Source organism: Watersipora subatra, chromosome 3, assembly GCF_963576615.1.
Source record: "Watersipora subatra chromosome 3, tzWatSuba1.1, whole genome shotgun sequence".
Lineage (NCBI taxonomy): Eukaryota > Metazoa > Bryozoa > Gymnolaemata > Cheilostomatida > Watersiporidae > Watersipora > Watersipora subatra.
Window position 1 is genome coordinate 31,862,964 of NC_088710.1, and position 19,731 is coordinate 31,882,694.

General features: G+C 35.1%; 1 protein-coding gene across 1 annotated transcript; it reads left to right on the top strand.

The window, feature by feature from the left end:
- Window positions 1-2,694: 2,694 nt before the first annotated feature.
- Window positions 2,695-14,374, top strand: LOC137390507 (tyramine beta-hydroxylase-like). The gene is made up of 10 exons (XM_068076836.1): window positions 2,695-2,723; window positions 3,507-3,696; window positions 6,719-6,812; window positions 7,987-8,124; window positions 9,257-9,439; window positions 10,893-11,085; window positions 11,566-11,771; window positions 13,302-13,398; window positions 13,777-13,882; window positions 14,053-14,374. The coding sequence occupies exons 1-10, from the start codon at window positions 2,695-2,697 to the stop codon at window positions 14,215-14,217; spliced, it is 1,401 nt and encodes a 466-aa protein (XP_067932937.1). The 3' UTR covers window positions 14,218-14,374.
- Window positions 14,375-19,731: the final 5,357 nt, after the last annotated feature.

Consider the following 19,731-nt stretch of genomic DNA (forward strand, 5'->3'; position numbering starts at 1 on the left):
AACACTCCGCTTGTGTTGATATATCTAACACTCCGCTTGTGTTGATATATCTCACACTCTGCTTGTGTTGATATATCTAACACTCTGCTTGTGTTGATATATCTCACACTCTACTTGTGTTGATATATCAACACTCCGCTGGTGTTGATATACCAACACTCTACTTGTGTTGATATACCAACACTCCGCTTGTGTTGATATATCTCACACTCCGCTTGTGTTGATATATCTAACACTCCGCTTGTGTTGATATATCTAACACTCCGCTTGTGTTGATATATCTCACACTCTGCTTGTGTTGATATATCTAACACTCCGCTTGTGTTGATATATCTAACACTCCGCTTGTGTTGATATATCTCACACTCCGCTTGTGTTGATATATCAACACAAGCAGAGTGTGAGATATATCAACACTCCGCTTGTGTTGATATATCTAACACTCTGCTTGTGTTGATATATCTCAAACTCTACTTGTGTTGATATATCAACACTCCGCTGGTGTTGATATACCAACACTCTACTTGTGTTGATATATCTAACACTCTGCTTGTGTTGATATATCAGCACTCCGCTTGTGTTGATATACCAACACTCTGCTTGTGTTGATATATCTAACACTCTGCTTGTGTTGATATATCAGCACTCCGCTTGTGTTGATATACCAACACTCTACTTGTGTTGCTATACCAACACTCCGTTTGTGTTGATATATGTAACATTCTGTTTGTGTTGATATATCTAACACTTTGCTTATGTTGATATATCTAACACTCTGCTTGTGTTGATATATCTCACACTTTGCTTGTGTTGATATCGCTAACACTTTGCTCGTGTTGATATATCTAACACTTTGCTCGTGTTGATATATCTAACACTGAGCTCGTGTTGATATATTTAAAATTCTGCTTGTGTTGATATATTTAACACTGGGTTTGTGTTGATATAATAAACTACAATATGATGCAATGCATCGTAATATAATAATATCACATCATACCAATAGATATGTTGCCAAATATTAACATGAGATATATTAATTTTCTTTCTGATATAAGAATTAACATAATCAAGTAGAAGAATGATAATAGAGACTGTCAATAGTATTATGTATATTCTTTAAGTATAATACTTATACTAGGTCACAGTACACCTGACCATTGTTCAGTCAACAAATGAACATATGAAAGGCATAGGTGGATCAATAGAAGCAACAAAAGCTGTCCAAGTTAGGCCAACCTTTCACAATTTTTACCCAACAATAGTTGCCCAACAGCACAAAAACTTCTCTCTCCTTCTCTAATCACATGTTGCACTCATTTCTAGCTAATCAATTCGCCATGTTTGAGGTCTGCTGGAAAACTCTGAGGTAAGTATCAATTGTGGTGAGGCAGCTACCCTATGGGGTAAATACTAGTGACAGCTTTGATTCTTGTTAAAGTCTAGATGATTCTGATAGTGAGTTGATAGTAATGGCACCTAGTTACAACTGCTCATACAATCAATCCTTTTCAATGTCAATATCAGACCATCAGGTGATGATTAACATTTAGATAAGTTGTTAGTGCCAATGTACTAGTTTTAATAATGGAGATTTATAAATAGACTACAAGAAAAGTATATGATCTATATGATGGTAATATATATATATATATTTACATATATATATATATATATATAAATTGTTTCCTCACCCCGGATACCTCGTATGGGTGGTAAATTCTGCTCTAACTGGGGTCTCCTACCAGAGACCTGGGAGTTTGAGCACTCGTCTCAAGATCTTAGCTGTTCCCAATAGCGCACTTTTCTGCAACTCACCTGAGTTGATTGTTGTTGGTATTTGGGCAAGCCACATTTTATGCGCCGGTGTTATTGCGCCCAGTGCACCAATGACTACTGGGATTAAAGTTGTTCTTACATTCCAGCATTTGTCAATTTCTTCTCCAAGAGGGAGATATTTCTCTACCTTTTTTTTTTCTTTGCTGGCTATATTGTAGCCATTGGGTACTGCTATATCTATTATCTATATATATATATATATATATATATATATATATATATATATATATATATATATATATATATATATATTAAAGCGGGGACTATTTAAAGTGCTTCACACAATGAGCCAACTAAGAGAATGGGGATGACGAGCAAAGTGTTGAAAATCTCTCTTGCCATTCGGAGCATTATAGTGTTGTCAGTTTTTATGAATCAGATGAGCTATATGGAGCTAATGTTCAAGGTATAAAACTACAGTGATAATTATAGAATCAAACAACGAATCAATGAATCAAACAAAATTTGCTGCTGCAATTTGTTAATTAGTCACTGGCCATTAACTATTACATTGTGTTTGAATTTGGAAAAGCAGTTTTGTTTGAGTCCTATATTACGGCAGCCCTAGAAGCGCGTCAGAAAAGATTGAATGAAGAATGATAATAGAGACAGTCAGTAGTATTATGTATATTCTTTAAGTATAATACTTATACTAGGTCACAGTACACCTGACCATTGTTCAGTCAACAAATGAACATATGAAAGGCATAGGTGGATCAATAGAAGCAACAAAAGCTGTCCAAGTTAGGCCAACCTTTCACAATTCTTACCCAACAATAGTTGCCCAACAGCACAAAAACATCTCTCTCCTTCTCTAATCACATGTTGCACTCATTTCTAGCTAATCAATTCGCCATGTTTGAGGTCTGCTGGAAAACTCTGAGGTAAGTATCAATTGTGGTGAGGCAGCTACCCTATGGGGTAAATACTAGTGACAGCTTTGATTCTTGTTAAAGTCTAGATGATTCTCATAGTGAGTTGATAGTAATGGCACCTAGTTACAACTGCTCATACAATCAATCCTTTTCAAGGTCAATATCAGACCATCAGGTGATGATTAACATTTAGATAAGTTGTTAGTGCCAATGTACTAGTTTTAATAATGGAGATTTATAAATTAACTACAGAAAAAGTATATGATCTATATGATTTTAAATTGACTACAAGAAAAGTATATGATCTATATTATGGTAATATATATATAAAAATTGTTTCCTCACCCCGGATACCCTGTATGGGTGGTAAATTCTGCTCTAACTCGGGTCTCCTACCAGAGACCTGGGAGTTTGAGCACTCGCCTCAAGATCTTAGCTGTTCCCATTAGCGCACTATTCTGCAACTCACCTGAGTTGATCTATATATATATATATATATATATATATATATATATATATATATATATATATATATATATATATATATATATATATATATATATATATATATATATATATATATATATATGTTTATATAGTATAATAGCTTATATTTGGCTGTTGTAAACTACCCAATATGTATGTATAAATCTCAGTCTGTCATTTTGTGTGTCCAGCTATAGCTGGACAGACTTGAAAAAGATTTTAAAATTTAGAAAAGATGTATCCGCTTTGTGCTGGATTTGATCTCAAAAACAAATTATGCAATTGCAATATTTTACCATGTTGCAGGACAGCGCTGTTTGTGTCGTACTTGACTGCCTGTCATGGCTACAACATTTACGAGGACCGCATACCTAATGGGGCGAGCGTACCGCACCCATGCAAACCTAACTACATATGGGGAGGAGTCGGGCATGAAAATGTTCTAGGGGGAGGAGCCAGAAACCCATTTGGAATTGCCTTTCAAGATGCTGGAAATGTAAGTACACAGATTATCAATGCTGGTAGCTAAAAACTGGAACTACTGCATACATTTGATATAAGTGCAAAAGATCCCAACTCCTTCTATAAATTTTATCTTCAATATTTGTGTTCTCAACTCGTCATATAGACAATGGCTTTGACTGAATTTAACATTTTGCTCTTATGAAATTTTACACATTTTGTCACATTTTGAAGGTACAAGCGAACATCTGCTAAAAATTGAATTCATTTCGCTTTCATTTAACTCATGATTTATTATTTGAATTTGTGTTAGAGAAATCCAAGAGAGAATTCGCAATCAAGTTGTAGTGTTAATATTTATTTCATATTCGATTTATCAGTTACATCAGTAACTCAAAAGAGACAGCACTTTTTGAGGTTAATTATGAGACAGTGTAACTACCAATACAAATCTCTGCTCATCCACCCGAACATCTGCCGTTGTTCAACTCTTGTCAATTTTTCAAAATTTGGTTCCAATTGATTCCTAAGTTTCAACTTTAACGCAAATTGTTCAAGCAAGTTTATTAATGATAAAACAAAAGTTAGGACAAGCAGAAAAGCTATGCTTTGTTACAGCAGCAAAGCAAGGAAAGTCCTTCTGCACCAACGATATCTTCTGTTCTTTGATATTGATTTACAATGGTTTAAGGCGTATCCTCGTTTAGGCCTTACCGGTTCCCAACTTATACTGAACTGTATTGATTTTTATTCTTGATAGTATTTGCTGACACTCCAAGCCAATAGCAACACATCCATAATACAAACATTCATTATCACAGTGCTATTGATTGCTGGACATATAAGCCTCTTTACATAAAAAACACTCTATAGCAACGCTAGGTTGAACTAACCTGGTTGGAATAGGCCAAACGATTCATTCCACTAGAAAGTCTAACGCAGTCGAGCCTTGATGCACATTTGTCACAACGAATTTGATGACAAATGTTTGTCTCGACATGAATTTCCAACAAATGGTGTTTCAACATTCAAAACATTACATTCTTTTTAGAGTGAAACTAGAAGTTCAAATAAAAATGGCAAAAATAAAACTTAAAGTTAAAAGAAGATATAAATTGAATTTATTTAAGCTACATGTACATGTATGTCTAATGTAAGTTAGAGTAAGTAAAGGTAAGTATTCTATCACTTACTCTACCACCAAAACTACCACGAGATTTTCACTTCCAAATCTCCAAGGTAAAAGATACAATAGAAACCTCTTTTTTCTGATAATTACCCTTGTAAGCGATGGCCTAGTCTACAACCCCTGACCTGCAGACAACAGCTTAGGGTTCAATTACCACAAAGGTGCAACTGTTGGTGACAGGAGTGACATTAACCCTAAATTGTTCTCTGTAACTGGGCGAGTCTCCCCGGTCATTGACGCTTCTTCCTACTGAACTTGACATGTCCAGCCAAGATCACAGAGGCTGTTTGTACAACAATGCTCTTAAAAAACATGCACAACCTCTGCTTGCTGTAAGCTAAGCAGGCATCCTAATCGATCCTAGAAGGATTGTTCTCACTCGCTATTGTACTTTAGTTTCTACTTCTACTTTAGACTCTGGCATAGTTTTGGATAATCTTTGTTTTAATTTTGTATATGACTATTATGCTGACAGTCCCAAATGCTGTGGGAGATCATCACATGTAACAAGTCTGCGCACAATCATTCTAGGATGTTGAAAGGTGGTTGAGAGGTGCAGAAGGTAGCGCTTGTGTGAGGATCTGAATATCCAGGGTTGCTTCATGTGTGGTGCAATCTTTTCTTGGTCTACTTGTGGCTTCAGATAGATGAACACCTCTTATCATAGTAAAGACTAGTTTAGTCTGACAGTCTAGTCAGCTTAGTGAAAGAGCGTAAGGTGTGCCAATCAAAGAGAGAGATTAAGTATGTACACAACTATTCAGTAGTGCTGCAAGGTGGTCAATTAGCCCAGGTGTTATTGGTCGGCTGGTAAGCCAAATGTTGAGAGTTCAAATCCTCCATAAAGTAATATTTTATGTTGAACTCTAACCCCTGACCTTTGACCAAAATTTTGCTGGGAATTTGGTATGTGTCTTAAATTTATTGTATGTTGGGACACTCGTATGTCAAAGTATGACTATATAACCTTTGTGTGTCTGTTTGTTTATCAATTTTGATAGGGTTTGTTACGTAAAGCCTTCTAACTGCATATACCCTGACACAAGGTTTTGGATAAATACATTTCTTTTCTCATGTATATAATCGCTAAAGTTGGGAGGCCCAACAAATTGGAGGTATAACATTATCCATTTTGTCATTCTTTTCACATCTATATACAGTAGCCGAATGCTCGGTGTTGCACGGGTATTACAAAAATAGCTTATAAACAGTGAGAGGTAATGTAGTAGCTATTGGTTAATTTGAGTTAGCTAGTACACCTATTGTTAAACTTACTAATAAAAGTTGTGAGAGCAAGCTTTAGTGATGTTGCGTGTAACACAGAGTCGCTAGGTGTATTTTAACACAGATAATGACTATTTGCCCAATGTATCCATTGTACCCTGTGTAGCTTAATGGGTTAGCTTGCCTTGTGAAAGAGAGGTTTAGAGATCAAATCTTATGCGATACAGATTTGTCATTACAGGATTTTAATTGCTATAACTAAACATATCTACATATATCTACATACATGTAGATAAAATTGTATATTTATATAACCATGGTCTAATATAAAAAAGTATTTGAGTAAATATATTGTTTTCACATATTCAAACTTTAAAAATGATTGGCAAAATTGCTATTTTAAACAAATAATACAATGAGATTAATTTTAATTAATATTTTGACTAAATGACTTTTCAAATTCAGAATAAAAAATAATAGGTTTTCATGTACAAGTCAGAACAATAATGTTTGCATACGTTTAGATGCGAATAATAATAAAATGCATATCCTCTTCTTCAAATGTGTCAATGAATTCTAATAAGTCATAACTTCATTATAAATAAAAATGTGTGAAACGGAAACATGGATGATCATTATTTAGACATGGACTGAGGCCTTATGTAGGGCAGACTCCGATGGTGATGGACAGTCAAATGGTGTAGAGCTTGGGGACCCGAATTGTGTCTGGACATCAGGTAGAAATCTAATCTTGGATAAGTGACAATGTGATGAAAGTCCTGCCTTATAAAGCAAAGACGTGGAATCCTATAAAATATCATAAACTAGTAAATTGGAGTTGTCTACTTCTAAACAGACCAAATGAAGAGTTATCGGAAACATAAATTTGGTTATCAATTTCAATGGCCATCTATTTTCCGGACCATGAAATAAATCTAGTCATTTATTTTCATGCTACTCGGTAAGCTGTCAGTATGATAGTTTAAAAGGCTGAGGAGAATATAAAAGTCTAACATAGTCTGTTGAGTAAATGTCTGAGCATTCAAGTCTCAATTCTACTAGGGTTCTATATCTATGGCTGCACAGATTTATCAATTCTTCTAGGGTTCTATATCTATGGCTGCACAGGTTCATCAATTCTACTATGGTTCTATATCTATGGCTGCACAGATTCATCAATTCTACTAGGGTTCTATATCTATAGCTGCACAGATTCATCAATTCTACTAGGGTTCTATATCAATGGCTGCACAGATTCATCAATTCTACTAAGGTTCTATATCTATGGCTGCACAGATTTATCAATTTCACTAGGGTTCTATATCTATGGCTGCACAGGTTCAGAGTAGAACTGAGGCATATAATGTACACCTAGTGGCAAACCTAAAACAATCGCATGCATTTCACTCCTTATAGCATGTTGACTTGATGTGCAATTCCTTCTATTGCACAGGATAGCTTGAGAACTATAGATAAACAGCTTGATGGAGGAGAGAGTTATGCAAATTAATAGATAAAACCCGTTGTGATTTTAGTTTTTACTCGATGACTATCGCAGTAACACATATTCGAGTCCATCCTTTACTAAGGCCATTATTGTTGGAATAACTTATATAATAGTACAAAGTACAGCCTAGTTTAGACTAGTTTATCTCTATTGTCCTGTTAAGAGTACCATAAGAAAGTATTATCAATACCTTATATAATCAACAATTGTGTTATTTAGCTGAAGATGTGAGCAGCACAGGTAAACGTAGGTTATATTAACAAGTCTATGGAGTAGTTAAATAATATGATGAATCAGCATTTTTGGTTTCATCTCCCTTTTTGCTTGTCTCTTTTCACCTTATTTATCTGTTTACTCTGTTGACATGCATGTTCAGGTGCTTTTCTGTTGACACGCTTGTGCAGGTGCTGCTGAGCTAACCATTGGGTTGTCTCATCCTGGAGTATGTGAGCCAACAGACTCTGATCTTTGCCTACAACTGAACAGCTGGGAAATAGACTGTACTATTGGTGACTTCACCTGCGATGGGATCGGACACCCTGGTGAGTTTACATCATGCTTTTCAGCCCTTCAACTTTGTCGTAAGAAGCTGGTGTAGTGCTAGAGAGGTCTTCTAAAAATGAAAATGTTGAAAATTGTATTCACAATTAGCAACAGCGAATTACAAAAAAAACAATTTATACGATCAAATAATTACGACTTTATTTAGCCCAAGTTTCACCTCGGAGTTTGAGCATCGCCATGTTTAAACCTTTATTCACGTGTCTCAAGGGTGATAGTAGTAATAATAATAATAATAACAACTTTTTATTGTTTATTATTTCAGTTCTTCTTACATATAATTTAGCTTTTTGTATTTATCTCTCTATGAATTTTTATAAAACTTGCTCTTACATAGAATGTTGTTTCTATAAGAGACACGTCTCGAAGCTGACCAACTTTGCATGGTGAAATTTGACTATATTAGATACTGTAAAACCTCTATTTAAGCGCTATATTTAATAGAACCCTTAAGTGTAAGAAGGAAAAAATAGATTGTCAAATAGCATGTTGATCTTTAGGCTCTCGGGAGTTCACCAAAATGATTTGCAACTAATTAAGAGTGTAATAATCTTCAAAGCACTTTATTGTGGGAGTATTTTATTGCCATTTGATTTTCACCAGTGAATTATTGATTACTTACCAGTAATCATCCGCTATTGGTATATTTTTCTAATCGTAAATATCTTTAATATTTTTTTCAATAAATTTTATTTTAAAATTCTGACCAGCTGGTCTAAAAAGAGACCATCACCCTCTAATTAAACGTCACTTTTAATAAACGCTACTACAAACGGTTTGAAACATAGAAAGCCACGGCGGTGAAATAGAAGTCTTATAATATACATGTGTCTATGTGTGTATGTGTGTGTGTGCGTGTGTGTATGCGTGTGTGTGCGTGTGTGTGCATGCATTTACCCAGACAAACTCAACCAATGGCAGGTAGTTGTGTGAATGCCTACACTGAGATCTTAATTTGCCTTTTGTGATTAAAGAGCTCAATTGTAAATTGCAAACTTGAAGTGTTTAAGTATTAGAAAGGAAATACCTGGCAAACTCTATCCAACTACTTGAGTATATAAACATGGAATGACCACACACAATATCTAGATAAGATTATCAATCCTTTTGCAGATACCAAAAATTGGACGATAACATTTGACAACACTGCAGTGCCAGCTCAAGAGACAACTTACATGTGTCAGGTATTTGATATTCCCGATGACCAGGTCTACCACCTCTTTGCCAGCCAACCGGTTATAAACAATCCCTATATCATGCACCATACAATTGTTTACGGCTGCACAGAGACACCGCGTAAGTCAGCTCATTTCATATTTAAACACAAAAATAAAAGCGATTTTATCTATTATAATGAGATAAACTCTACCCAGAGTAATAGTACATTAAAACTAAAAGTACCAACTTGGAATTTTGTATCCTACCTCCCAGCGATACATCAAATTGTATTGGTGTTCCTCAAATTCAGTTTTCATGTAATCATTTTTGAAGATAATTTTGTTGATGTGTTAATTAATTAGTATCATAGAGAGTTGCGTTAGAATCCATTCAACTCTCTCGTCCATCTGGCTGTCCAGAGCCACGCTGTCAATATAACGCTGTCAAGAGTAGTAAAAACAAATTTGCACCATACAGGAATCGAACTCTTGTGGTGGACGCCGGGCCATGACGTTACATTTCTTATTTTATTGTATGTGTTGTCCTTTTTATTTTATCGTTGTTTTACTTGTTTTGCTGTCACCTGTCGTAACTCATGTTGTTGTCTTATTTCATTGTAGGCCTATGTCCTTTTTATTATATCGTTGTTTTGCTCGTTATGCTATCCCTTATCATCACTTGTTGTCATACCAACACACTAGCAATCCTGTCTATTCAATTCACCTTGTTAGCCGGTATTCTTATACCGTTTGCCGTTAGCCAAAACGGGTGATGCTATTATATATAAAGGAGCGTGCTCATTTAGTTGAGCAGAGCAAATGGTCGTATACTCCTCGGATAGTGGATTTCCTTCTCTAATAAAAAGTTGAACAAAACCACGCACAATTTATTTCTGTATGAAATAGTCTAGATCGTGCCAAGTAAAGGCTGGCAAACTCCTTTACACTCTGGCATTTGGATTCTAAGACGAGCATGCTATTACTACGCCACTCGACCACTTTTCCGCTTCTAAGAATAATTGTGCACATACCTGTTACATATGACCAGACCAAAACATCTGAATTGTCTTTCATGTATTACCTAACACTTAAATGGTGAATAACAGTGTAAATAATATGTATTAGATTCAGGTAACGTTTCAAGGAAAAACTAGCTTTGATGAACAGCTGCTGTCGAGAACGTTTCCTTTTTTAATTTAGCCTTAGGTCTGCTATAGTCCATGGTTATGTTTCCTTTGTTATTTTGGCCTCATAGTCCATTTTTTTATAAAGAAGACTACTCGCAACTTAAAGATTTTTATATAATTTGTATTTTTTCTAAATTCGTTCTCAGTAAATTTTCACCTGAAATCTATAGAAGCAAAAGCTAAACAGAAAATAAACATATCAATAACAGCAAAAGTTTTAAATAAGTATCTGCCATCAGGTGTTAACAAAAGGCCAGTTTTAATTCTGGTTAACATAATGAATGACATCACATTGTAACGGCAAAATGAAACTTACTGGCCAATCATGTAGAAGTTTTTATGAATGACACCCTTCTTGACAGTTGCGGCCTGTTTCAATAATTCTAATCACTACTTTATTGACAGCGAGCACATACAACTCACCATCCTCGTGTGGCATGTACCTGGAGGAATGTTCTGTCATGCTAGCAGGCTGGACTGTTGGGTCACCTGGCGAATGCCAAAGGTCAGATGATGGGTTTTTAGTAGGAAAAGGTCATTTTACTCAAGTTATGATGGAGCATCACTGGAATAACCCTACATCCGTTTCAAACTATTTGTAAGTTATCAAAAAGACAAGTAGCTGGTAAAGAATCATCAACTAGCTAGTAAGAAAACATGAGTTATGCTTGTATTTCATGTTATTTGTGTGATGATGATAAGAATGTAATAACACTTTGAGCTCTACTGAATGTGAACATGGTTCTTAACATTTCAGCAGTTTTTCCTGTCCATCACACTCCATTATGCACATGAGTGTTTCCACTATTTGTAGAAATAGATGTGATATAGATGCATATGAGTCTACAAGTGGTTGTTAACAGTTACGTATTTGCTTGAAGGTTTTGCAATAACTGCTGGCACTTTAATGGTAAAGAATTAGAAAGGAATTTACGTTTGAACTGCCAAGCTATTCTGTTACGATTACGTAGACGTTTGTTTTTTTACATACTAAAAATTGTAGTCTCTATGCAAATTCAATTTTTACATTCCAACTTTCTCATCTCTTACTATATGGTTAACTATGTTGTTACTACAGCGATGCTTCGGGCATCACTTTGTTCCTGACACCAAACTTAAGAACAAACAACTTGGCTTCACTCTTAACTGGGCAAGAAGACCTGACTATACCTGCTGGGGAGAGTGCCTTCACCGTTACTGGAACATGTCCGAAAGACTGTCTTGACATGAAATTGGAGAACACGATCTACATCACATCCGCCCATCTGCATATGCACTACCTTGGTCAGTATCTAAACTTTTTTCAGTTCCAGATAAACAAGCTCTACCATTGACTTTTTAACAAAATGGCCAAACCTTTAATGCAACTCAATTGTTAGTTTGTGTTTCCAATAGACTATTTTATTTGGCTATAAATGCAATATGTTTCAAGTTCACAAGTTATTCATAATGTCATACACTTGACTTGGTTAAAAATTCATTTTTAACAACTCACAGTTTTTGACCAATATAAGTAAGTCTAGAATGAGAAATTAAATGATTCAGCATGAACCAAGTTTTTGACCAATATAAGTAAGTCTAGAATGAGAAATTAAATGATTCAGCATGAACTTAATTATGTTATTTTTCCAACAAACCTAAAGCAGTACTTGGTATAAAATTTACTCTCAATATTAATATGAAACTTTAAAAATGTCTATCGGTTTGTTGGTCGAGGATATTTGTAGGTAACATGGAGATGTGGACAAACCTAATAAAACTAGACCTAAATGCTTGATCTTTGGTCTTTACAAACATTAACAATTAAGAGAGAAAGTTTGAGGAGCAGGGCATGTGCTTTGATTTTCAGAGTGATTTAAAAAAGCCCCTTATTCACTTGGGTCATTAGCACCATGAGGAAGTGATGCAACAGCATATATATGAGTCAAAGGACAGACTGCATAAGTGTCAGTTTTTAGTTTTGCCGACATGCACACGGGCCCATATGTAGTTATATTGGTAAGAAGTATATTGGTGGGATCTTGTGTAATCATATTGGTAGGTAATTGTATTCTTGTGTAGTTATGTTGGTAGGTAATTGTAATCTTGTGTAGTTATGTTGGTGGGCAATTGTATTCTTGTGTAGTTATGTTGGTGGGTAATTGTATTCTTGTGTAGTTATGTTGGTAGGTTATTCTGTTTTTGTGTAGTTATGTTGGTAGGTTATTCTGTTTTTGTGTAGTTATGTTGGTAGGTAATTGTAATCTTGTGTAGTTATGTTGGTGGGCAATTGTATTCTTGTGTAGTTATGTTGGTGGGTAATTGTATTCTTGTGTAGTTATGTTGGTAGGTTATTCTGTTTTTGTGCAATTATGCTGGTAGGTTATTCTGTTTTTGTGTAGTTATGTTGGTAGGTTATTCTGTTTTTGTGTAGTTATGCTGGTAGGTTATTCTGTTTTTGTGCAATTATGCTGGTAGGTTATTCTGTTTTTGTGCAGTTATGTTGGTAGATTATTTTGTTTTTTTGTTTAGTTATGTTGGTACATGTAGGTAATTGTATTCTTGTGTAGTTATGTTGGTAGGTTATTCTGTTTTTGTGTAGTTATGTTGGTAGCTAATTTTGTTCCTGTGCTTTAATAGATCCCTTGTTTTATGTGGTTACTGTTGTCAGTCAGTTGAGTAAAGTTATATGCTATAAAGTTATATACCGATGAAACATTGGCCAGTATTTCCCTTTTTATCAGTCTTGAGAGAATACCACAATTAATAACTCAACATATTTCAATAATTCAACATATTTCAATAACACAAACAAGAATCATTTGAATTATGCAGGTTCATCCGGAAGGATTGAGCAATGGCGAGATGGAGTTCTTATCAACACCTGGTTTGATGAGTCGTCGTACAGCTATGACTACCCCGTCACAAATGTGTAAGGATATAAGGCTATATAACTAGAGTGCTTAGCTTATTGTTTAAATGCTCACTGACTGATTCACTTATGTTGAATTCATAGAATGTCTATCAGGGATCTTAGTCTAGGATTCTATTTTTTTCTAAAGCATTGATTAATAATTAATATAATATATTATAATTATTATTATACATTAAAGTTAGTTAACTAGTTGTGATTGTACCTGAGTGTATCTGACTGAACGTTTGAAAGACAGTCTCTTGTCAAAGTTGTAAACTGTATCTAATATGTAATCAATACAATTGTTCCACAGGTTTCTATCTCTACTCATGAATATCAGAATACAGAAAGCTAATTGAATACACTAATGATAGTGATGTGTTTCATTTTTCATAGATTTGACCCTCCGATCCCGCTGCTGAAAGGAGATGAGGTAAAGACTATTTGCACATACAAATCCACATCAAAGGATGCTATTACTTACTATGGAGAAGGAACTTCGGTAAGAGAGTCTTCAGTAGTTGTTTCTGATGTGAATCCTTATGTCTGCGAGTACCTGCTCTAATAGAAACATAACAGACTTCATACTCATTAATAAAATGTATGTAGTACTCGTATCTACTGCAAATCATTATATTCTTGTATACAATATATTTACTATTTGTGTTATAGGATGAGATGTGTTATGGGTTCATGAATTACTACCCTTCTGAAAATGGGCCATCTGAATGCGTAGCCTGGGATGAATATACTACCTGTGACGATGAAGGAAGTGCAAACCAATTTTCAGCCTCCATTTTTTTGCTGGTTGGCCTTCTTGGTCTTTGTTTGATGTGATCGCTGTTTCAGTGACCTCTTAATGTGGAGTAACTATTAATAATTATACTTCATCTTTACATTATCATAGTTGTGTTCTCTTGCAGCTGCCAATAAATAAAAAAATATTTAGTTTTCTTCTCCAATCTATCATAAATATTACTCAACACTTTTCTGTTACCCCAATTATTTGAAATCAAATAAAAAAGGTTTGGCATGTAATGAAAAGCATTTTATCAGCGTGTTTGCTTCAAAAGAACTTTTTGAATAGTATTCAGTGCAAAACTTTAGAAAATACAAAGTATGAGTTATCTGCTCATGCGAAAAGTTTAACATTTGCAGTTCATTGTAAAACTAGTACACTTTCAGTGCTATTTAATCAGTCATAATGTAACATACATGTAAGTATAATTCAACACGATTGTGGAGATATTATAGATTGTTAGAATTACGCGTAAATAGACAAAATTTAACTTTTAAAGTTAGTTGGTAGAAAATACTAAACTGCAAACAATTATAGTTGATATGAAAAACTTGTTGTGTAGTACAGAAGTTACTGAAAGTCACCCAGAAGCTACGAGCTGAGGTTGTCAGACAGTCAGCTAGATGGCTTAGCTATGAGAAGAAGCAAAATGTTGACTGCCAAGTACAGCATCTGTTGAATCAAGGAATCAATCATCTATCCAAGACAGGGGAGCTCACTTGTTATCCTCGTTTGAAAGACAAATAAAAGTTGGCACTCGTGTAGACTACGGATGTCTAAATTGAGGATAATTTAGAAGCACACTCAAAAAGCAAGTTTTTTAACACTATTGTTTTTCTGGCCAGCTATTTGCAAGTGCTCCTGAGTCTGGATGTTAAAGACAAGTCTGCCTTAATCACCAATAGTGATCTATAGCATCGGAAGTTGCTTCCCTTCGAGTTTGAGTTAACATCTGCTTCTGCAACTTTTTAATGACTAATGGATAAAGTTTTTAAGGTTCTTTACTAAAAAAACTTTGCTGTTATATCCTGATGGTATAATTGTAATAAGAACAAATTTTGATGTACATCTAGCAAATCTGCAGATGATATTCGAAAGGTTGAAGAAAGTTAGATTGAAACAAAGCATCAATGTACATACCATTTCAAACTGAAATTACTTACCTTGGCCATGTGGTCAATAAACTCGACATCTCAACGAACCTTAAAAAGATCGAAGCTGTTTAGAAGTGGCGTACGCCAAGAAAAGTGACTGACCTGACGTCTGTTCTCGGGTTTGTAGGATATTATTGACAGTACATCAAAAGGTTTGCTACCATTGCTGGTCCATTGCACAGCATGGCTGCCAAGAAGGTGGAATGGAACTAAACACCCAAGCTGAGAATAGTTTCAAAAAGTTAAAGCGGCCATTTGTGACTGCTTCAATTATGAATACCCAAACTCTAATCTCCTTGATAGTGATAGGGGTGGTGGCGCTGTTCTCTTCTCGCAGGAATGTGACACCGAAGCAGTTGTGGCATGCTATAGTATAACAATAAAAATGACAATAACAGAATGAATGGAGTTACTGGGTCACAAGGTGTGTGCTCAGACCTGCCAACCCAAGAATGGGGCAATGCGTGAGATTTGGTTTTGGGGCAATTGATGTATCAATGATAGTATATATAAAATTGTGGAAATTGGGGCAAAAATCTCACGCATTTCTCACGCATTTTCATTTTTTTTTTGGGGTGATTGCGTGAGTCTCACGCCCAATGCGTGAGAGTTGGCAGGTATGTCAGTGTGCTCTTGTGTGTAGTTTGTGCTGTACACTATTTCAGACTGCACTGTATGAGAACACTTGCTTCTTTGACGAACATGCTAATCTCAGCGCGCATTGACGAACAAATTCAACCAAAATTTCTACGCTAACCGTATCTACTATTATATTAGGTTACATTGATAATGCCATCAGCCTCGAAGGTTTGGGAGTTCTCCAAAGATGGGAGGATGTATAAAGATTCTAAAGGGACTGGACTCTAATTGGACTGCGTATAATTATGCGATTACATTACCTGATTACAATATGTGATAGTAAGATTTCTGTAAACTGTTTCAGTATATTTAACAAAAAGAGCCCCTTGCCATTATCTATCTGTTCTCTATTATACATAACGTTTGTATCAATAACTATATTTTGTAATAGAATAAACAATAAAAACATCTATCATGAAACTTATATTTCCATCTTTCTTCTCTTTTTTGACTTGCTAAAACAAGGAGTCTCCTTGCCGTAACAATATACTGCTGACTAAAGAATGTTTTTGCACAGGCTACTTTTTGTACGACGATAAAAGTTGTTCGAGACAGTTATGGTTTAAAGTTTAAACCCTTAAACTTTAAACCATTTAAAGTTTAAACACCCACACTGAAAACCATATACCGAACGACAGTACCGACAATACCGAACTTTCTTAGTTGGCAAAGGGTACCGAAGATGGTAAATACCGAGGATACCTATACCGGGAAAACCGATAAAAAAGTGCAAGGATATCCGACCCGGCATCAAATTAGATACTGGCCCAACACTAATATGCGCAGTAGCATGGCTATTCGAGGCACAGAGCCCGAGTTAACAGATGAGATTAATTGTGAATGAAGAAAAACATGGTTGCAGTAGTAATTGGAGCAAATCTATCCCAGAGAGTCCAGCAAGCACTGCTTCAAAGCAGCTCTAAAACCATCATGACTACCAATTTTCCTGAGCCAAGTTGGCAAGGAATTCCATGCTGATGACACACGATAGGCAACCCATTTATGGCCACCAGTAGCAGAGGAGGGTGAAAGAGGTAATGAAAATGAGGAATGACGAGTGTTATAATGTGTTGACAAGTTAGTTTGATATTTAAATTGTGTGAAGGCTAAAAGACATATTCTTAGTCGATATAGTTGTTGTGTAGGCAAAACACAAGATCATTTAAACAAAGGATCTGACGGAAAATAAGAGTTTTTGTGATATATTACTCTCAGCAATCGCTTCTGGACGAGTATGATTATTACAACAATGTAATAATTGGCAGGTTACTATTATAAGATAAATACTTATATTCTTAGACTACTCTTGTTGTAATTATACATAAGCTACAAATGAAATTGACCAAAGACCATTAACAAACAATGAAATTTTTAAAAATGTAAGGAAATCAAATGACGTAAATTATGAAGCAAATCTGTATGTCATTTTGTTATTAATTTTTTCAGTTGCAGCTGCCATATGAAATAATTACTTAGAGAGATCAACTGAGCCATATCATACTACTAAATAAATGCCCGGCATTGCATGGGTAATAAAAGATAGTTTATAAACAGTGGCAGACAGTGTAGCAAATTTAGCAAATTAGCTAATTTGAGTAAATTAAGCTTGCTTATATTGCTAAACTTACTATATACTATGATAGTAGCAATAAAGCTAGCTCAAGTGACGCTATGTGCCACACAAAGTCGTTATGCATATTTACCTGATGTAATAAGTATGTGTACAATTACCATATTTCATTGTATTGCAAGTAGACCGTGTGGCTTAGTTGGTTAACCCACCTGTCTCCACCACAGGAAGTGCTGAGTTCAAATCTAGCACGAAGCAGATTTTTTGTTGCTAAAACTTCAACGCTATAACTAGACTCACGAATGAAGGACCACCAGACAAACGCTGAGATTCATATCATACTGTTACCAGTACATGGGTAATACTTGAGATGCCTTTAAAGATAACTTCACAGGAACCATGTGGTCGAGGTAAACATGTATTTTGATTTGAAGCCAGTCAACTATCTATTAACAGAGTCCATAAAATGTTCATTAATAATTTGATTTGGTCACAGGAAACTTAAATTCCAAATTATTTTACTTATATCAAATATAGATCTAACTTCAAATACAACGCAATTGACTCAAATTACTACAAAAGACATTTGTTTCAGGTATTCTTTTTTCAATTCATTTGGGCCACATTAGCCAGGTGTTACATTCACAAAACTCCTTCATTTATGTGTTTCAACACATTTTAACTTGAGCCATACATTATATATTAGTATATAAGAAATGTGAATTATACTGTACCTGCACCTCCACCAGAAATGTATGAGTTTTTAGATAAAGCATGCATATGAATATACGATTGGCAATCAGGAGTTTTAATATTGCTTTGTCATTATATTCTATTTTTGCTAAAAAAAAGTTCAGTTTGTGCCCTTTTTCTTACGTTGTATGAGCTACATATAATTGTATGCAGTTGTTCAGACATCTGTAACGGTGTTATAATAAATATCAATAATGACTAGTAAAATACCCATGTTTATTTTTACAAGAACAACAATTTATGTATGCAAACTATAAAAATTGTAAAATAACAGCATTAGTGACCAAACATTAAAAACAACGAATAAAAGTTAAATCTTTACATGAAAAGTTATTTGCGGATCTGCAAAGAACTTCGTCAGGTGATCCAAAGAAGGCAAGTAAGAAGAAACCTTTTAAAGCCTTTTGAGTAGCTGAGCACCTGCAGTCTTACTTGCTTTTAACTACGATGTCACCTCTCACTCAATCTCACACTTTTTACCAACAGAATATAATGAGTATGTAAATGCATACTAATCTGGCTGACAGTATCAATAAAGAATTGTCATGGTTTGACATACTACCTGCTGACTCAAATCAGGCAGCGTGCTATGAAGGTTTGATATACTACCTGCTGACTCATATCAGGCAGCGTGCTATGAAGGTTTGATATACTACTTGTTGACTCACGTCAGGCAGTGTGCTATGAAGGTTTGATATACTACCTGCTGACTCACATCAGGCAGCGTGCTATGAAGGTTTGATATACTACCTGCTGACTCATATCAGGCACCGTGCTATGAAGGTTTGATATACTACCTGCTGACTCATATCAGGCAGTGTGCTATGAAGGTTTGATATACTACCTGCTGACTCATATCAGGCAGCGTGCTATGAAGGTTTGATATACTACTTGTTGACTCACGTCAGGCTGCTGTTATATAGGACGGATTAACAGTTCACATTCATTTCCATATCACCTTTTTATCTTTCTGCAAGTGCAATATCAGCCACTCAATGGAATGTTCCAGTTTTATTTTTAACTATATTAATTGAAATAATAATATGTGATCTATTATTCTCTCTTTACTTTCTAGCAAATACTATCTTTACCTTACTTTGCTTGTGTTGATATATCTAACACTCTGCTTGAGTTGATATATCTAACACTCTGCTTGTGTTGATATATCTCACACTCCGCTTGTGTTGATATATCTAACACTCTGCTTGTGTTGATATATCTCACACTCCGCTTGTGTTGATATATCTAACACTCCGCTTGTGTTGATATATCTAACACTCCGCTTGTGTTGATATATCTCACACTCTGCTTGTGTTGATATATCTCACACTCTGCTTGTGTTGATATATCTCACACTCCGCTTGTGTTGATATATCTAACACTCTGCTTGTGTTGATATATCTCACACTCTGCTTGTGTTGATATATCTCACACTC

Coding starts and splice junctions, on each gene's coding strand:
- LOC137390507 (XM_068076836.1), top strand. CDS start 2,695: ATGTTTGAGGTCTGCTGGAAAACTCTGAG. Junction 2,724..3,506: donor GTCTGCTGGAAAACTCTGAG/GTAAGTATCAAT, acceptor ACCATGTTGCAG/GACAGCGCTGTTTGTGTCGT. Junction 8,125..9,256: donor CGATGGGATCGGACACCCTG/GTGAGTTTACAT, acceptor ATCCTTTTGCAG/ATACCAAAAATTGGACGATA.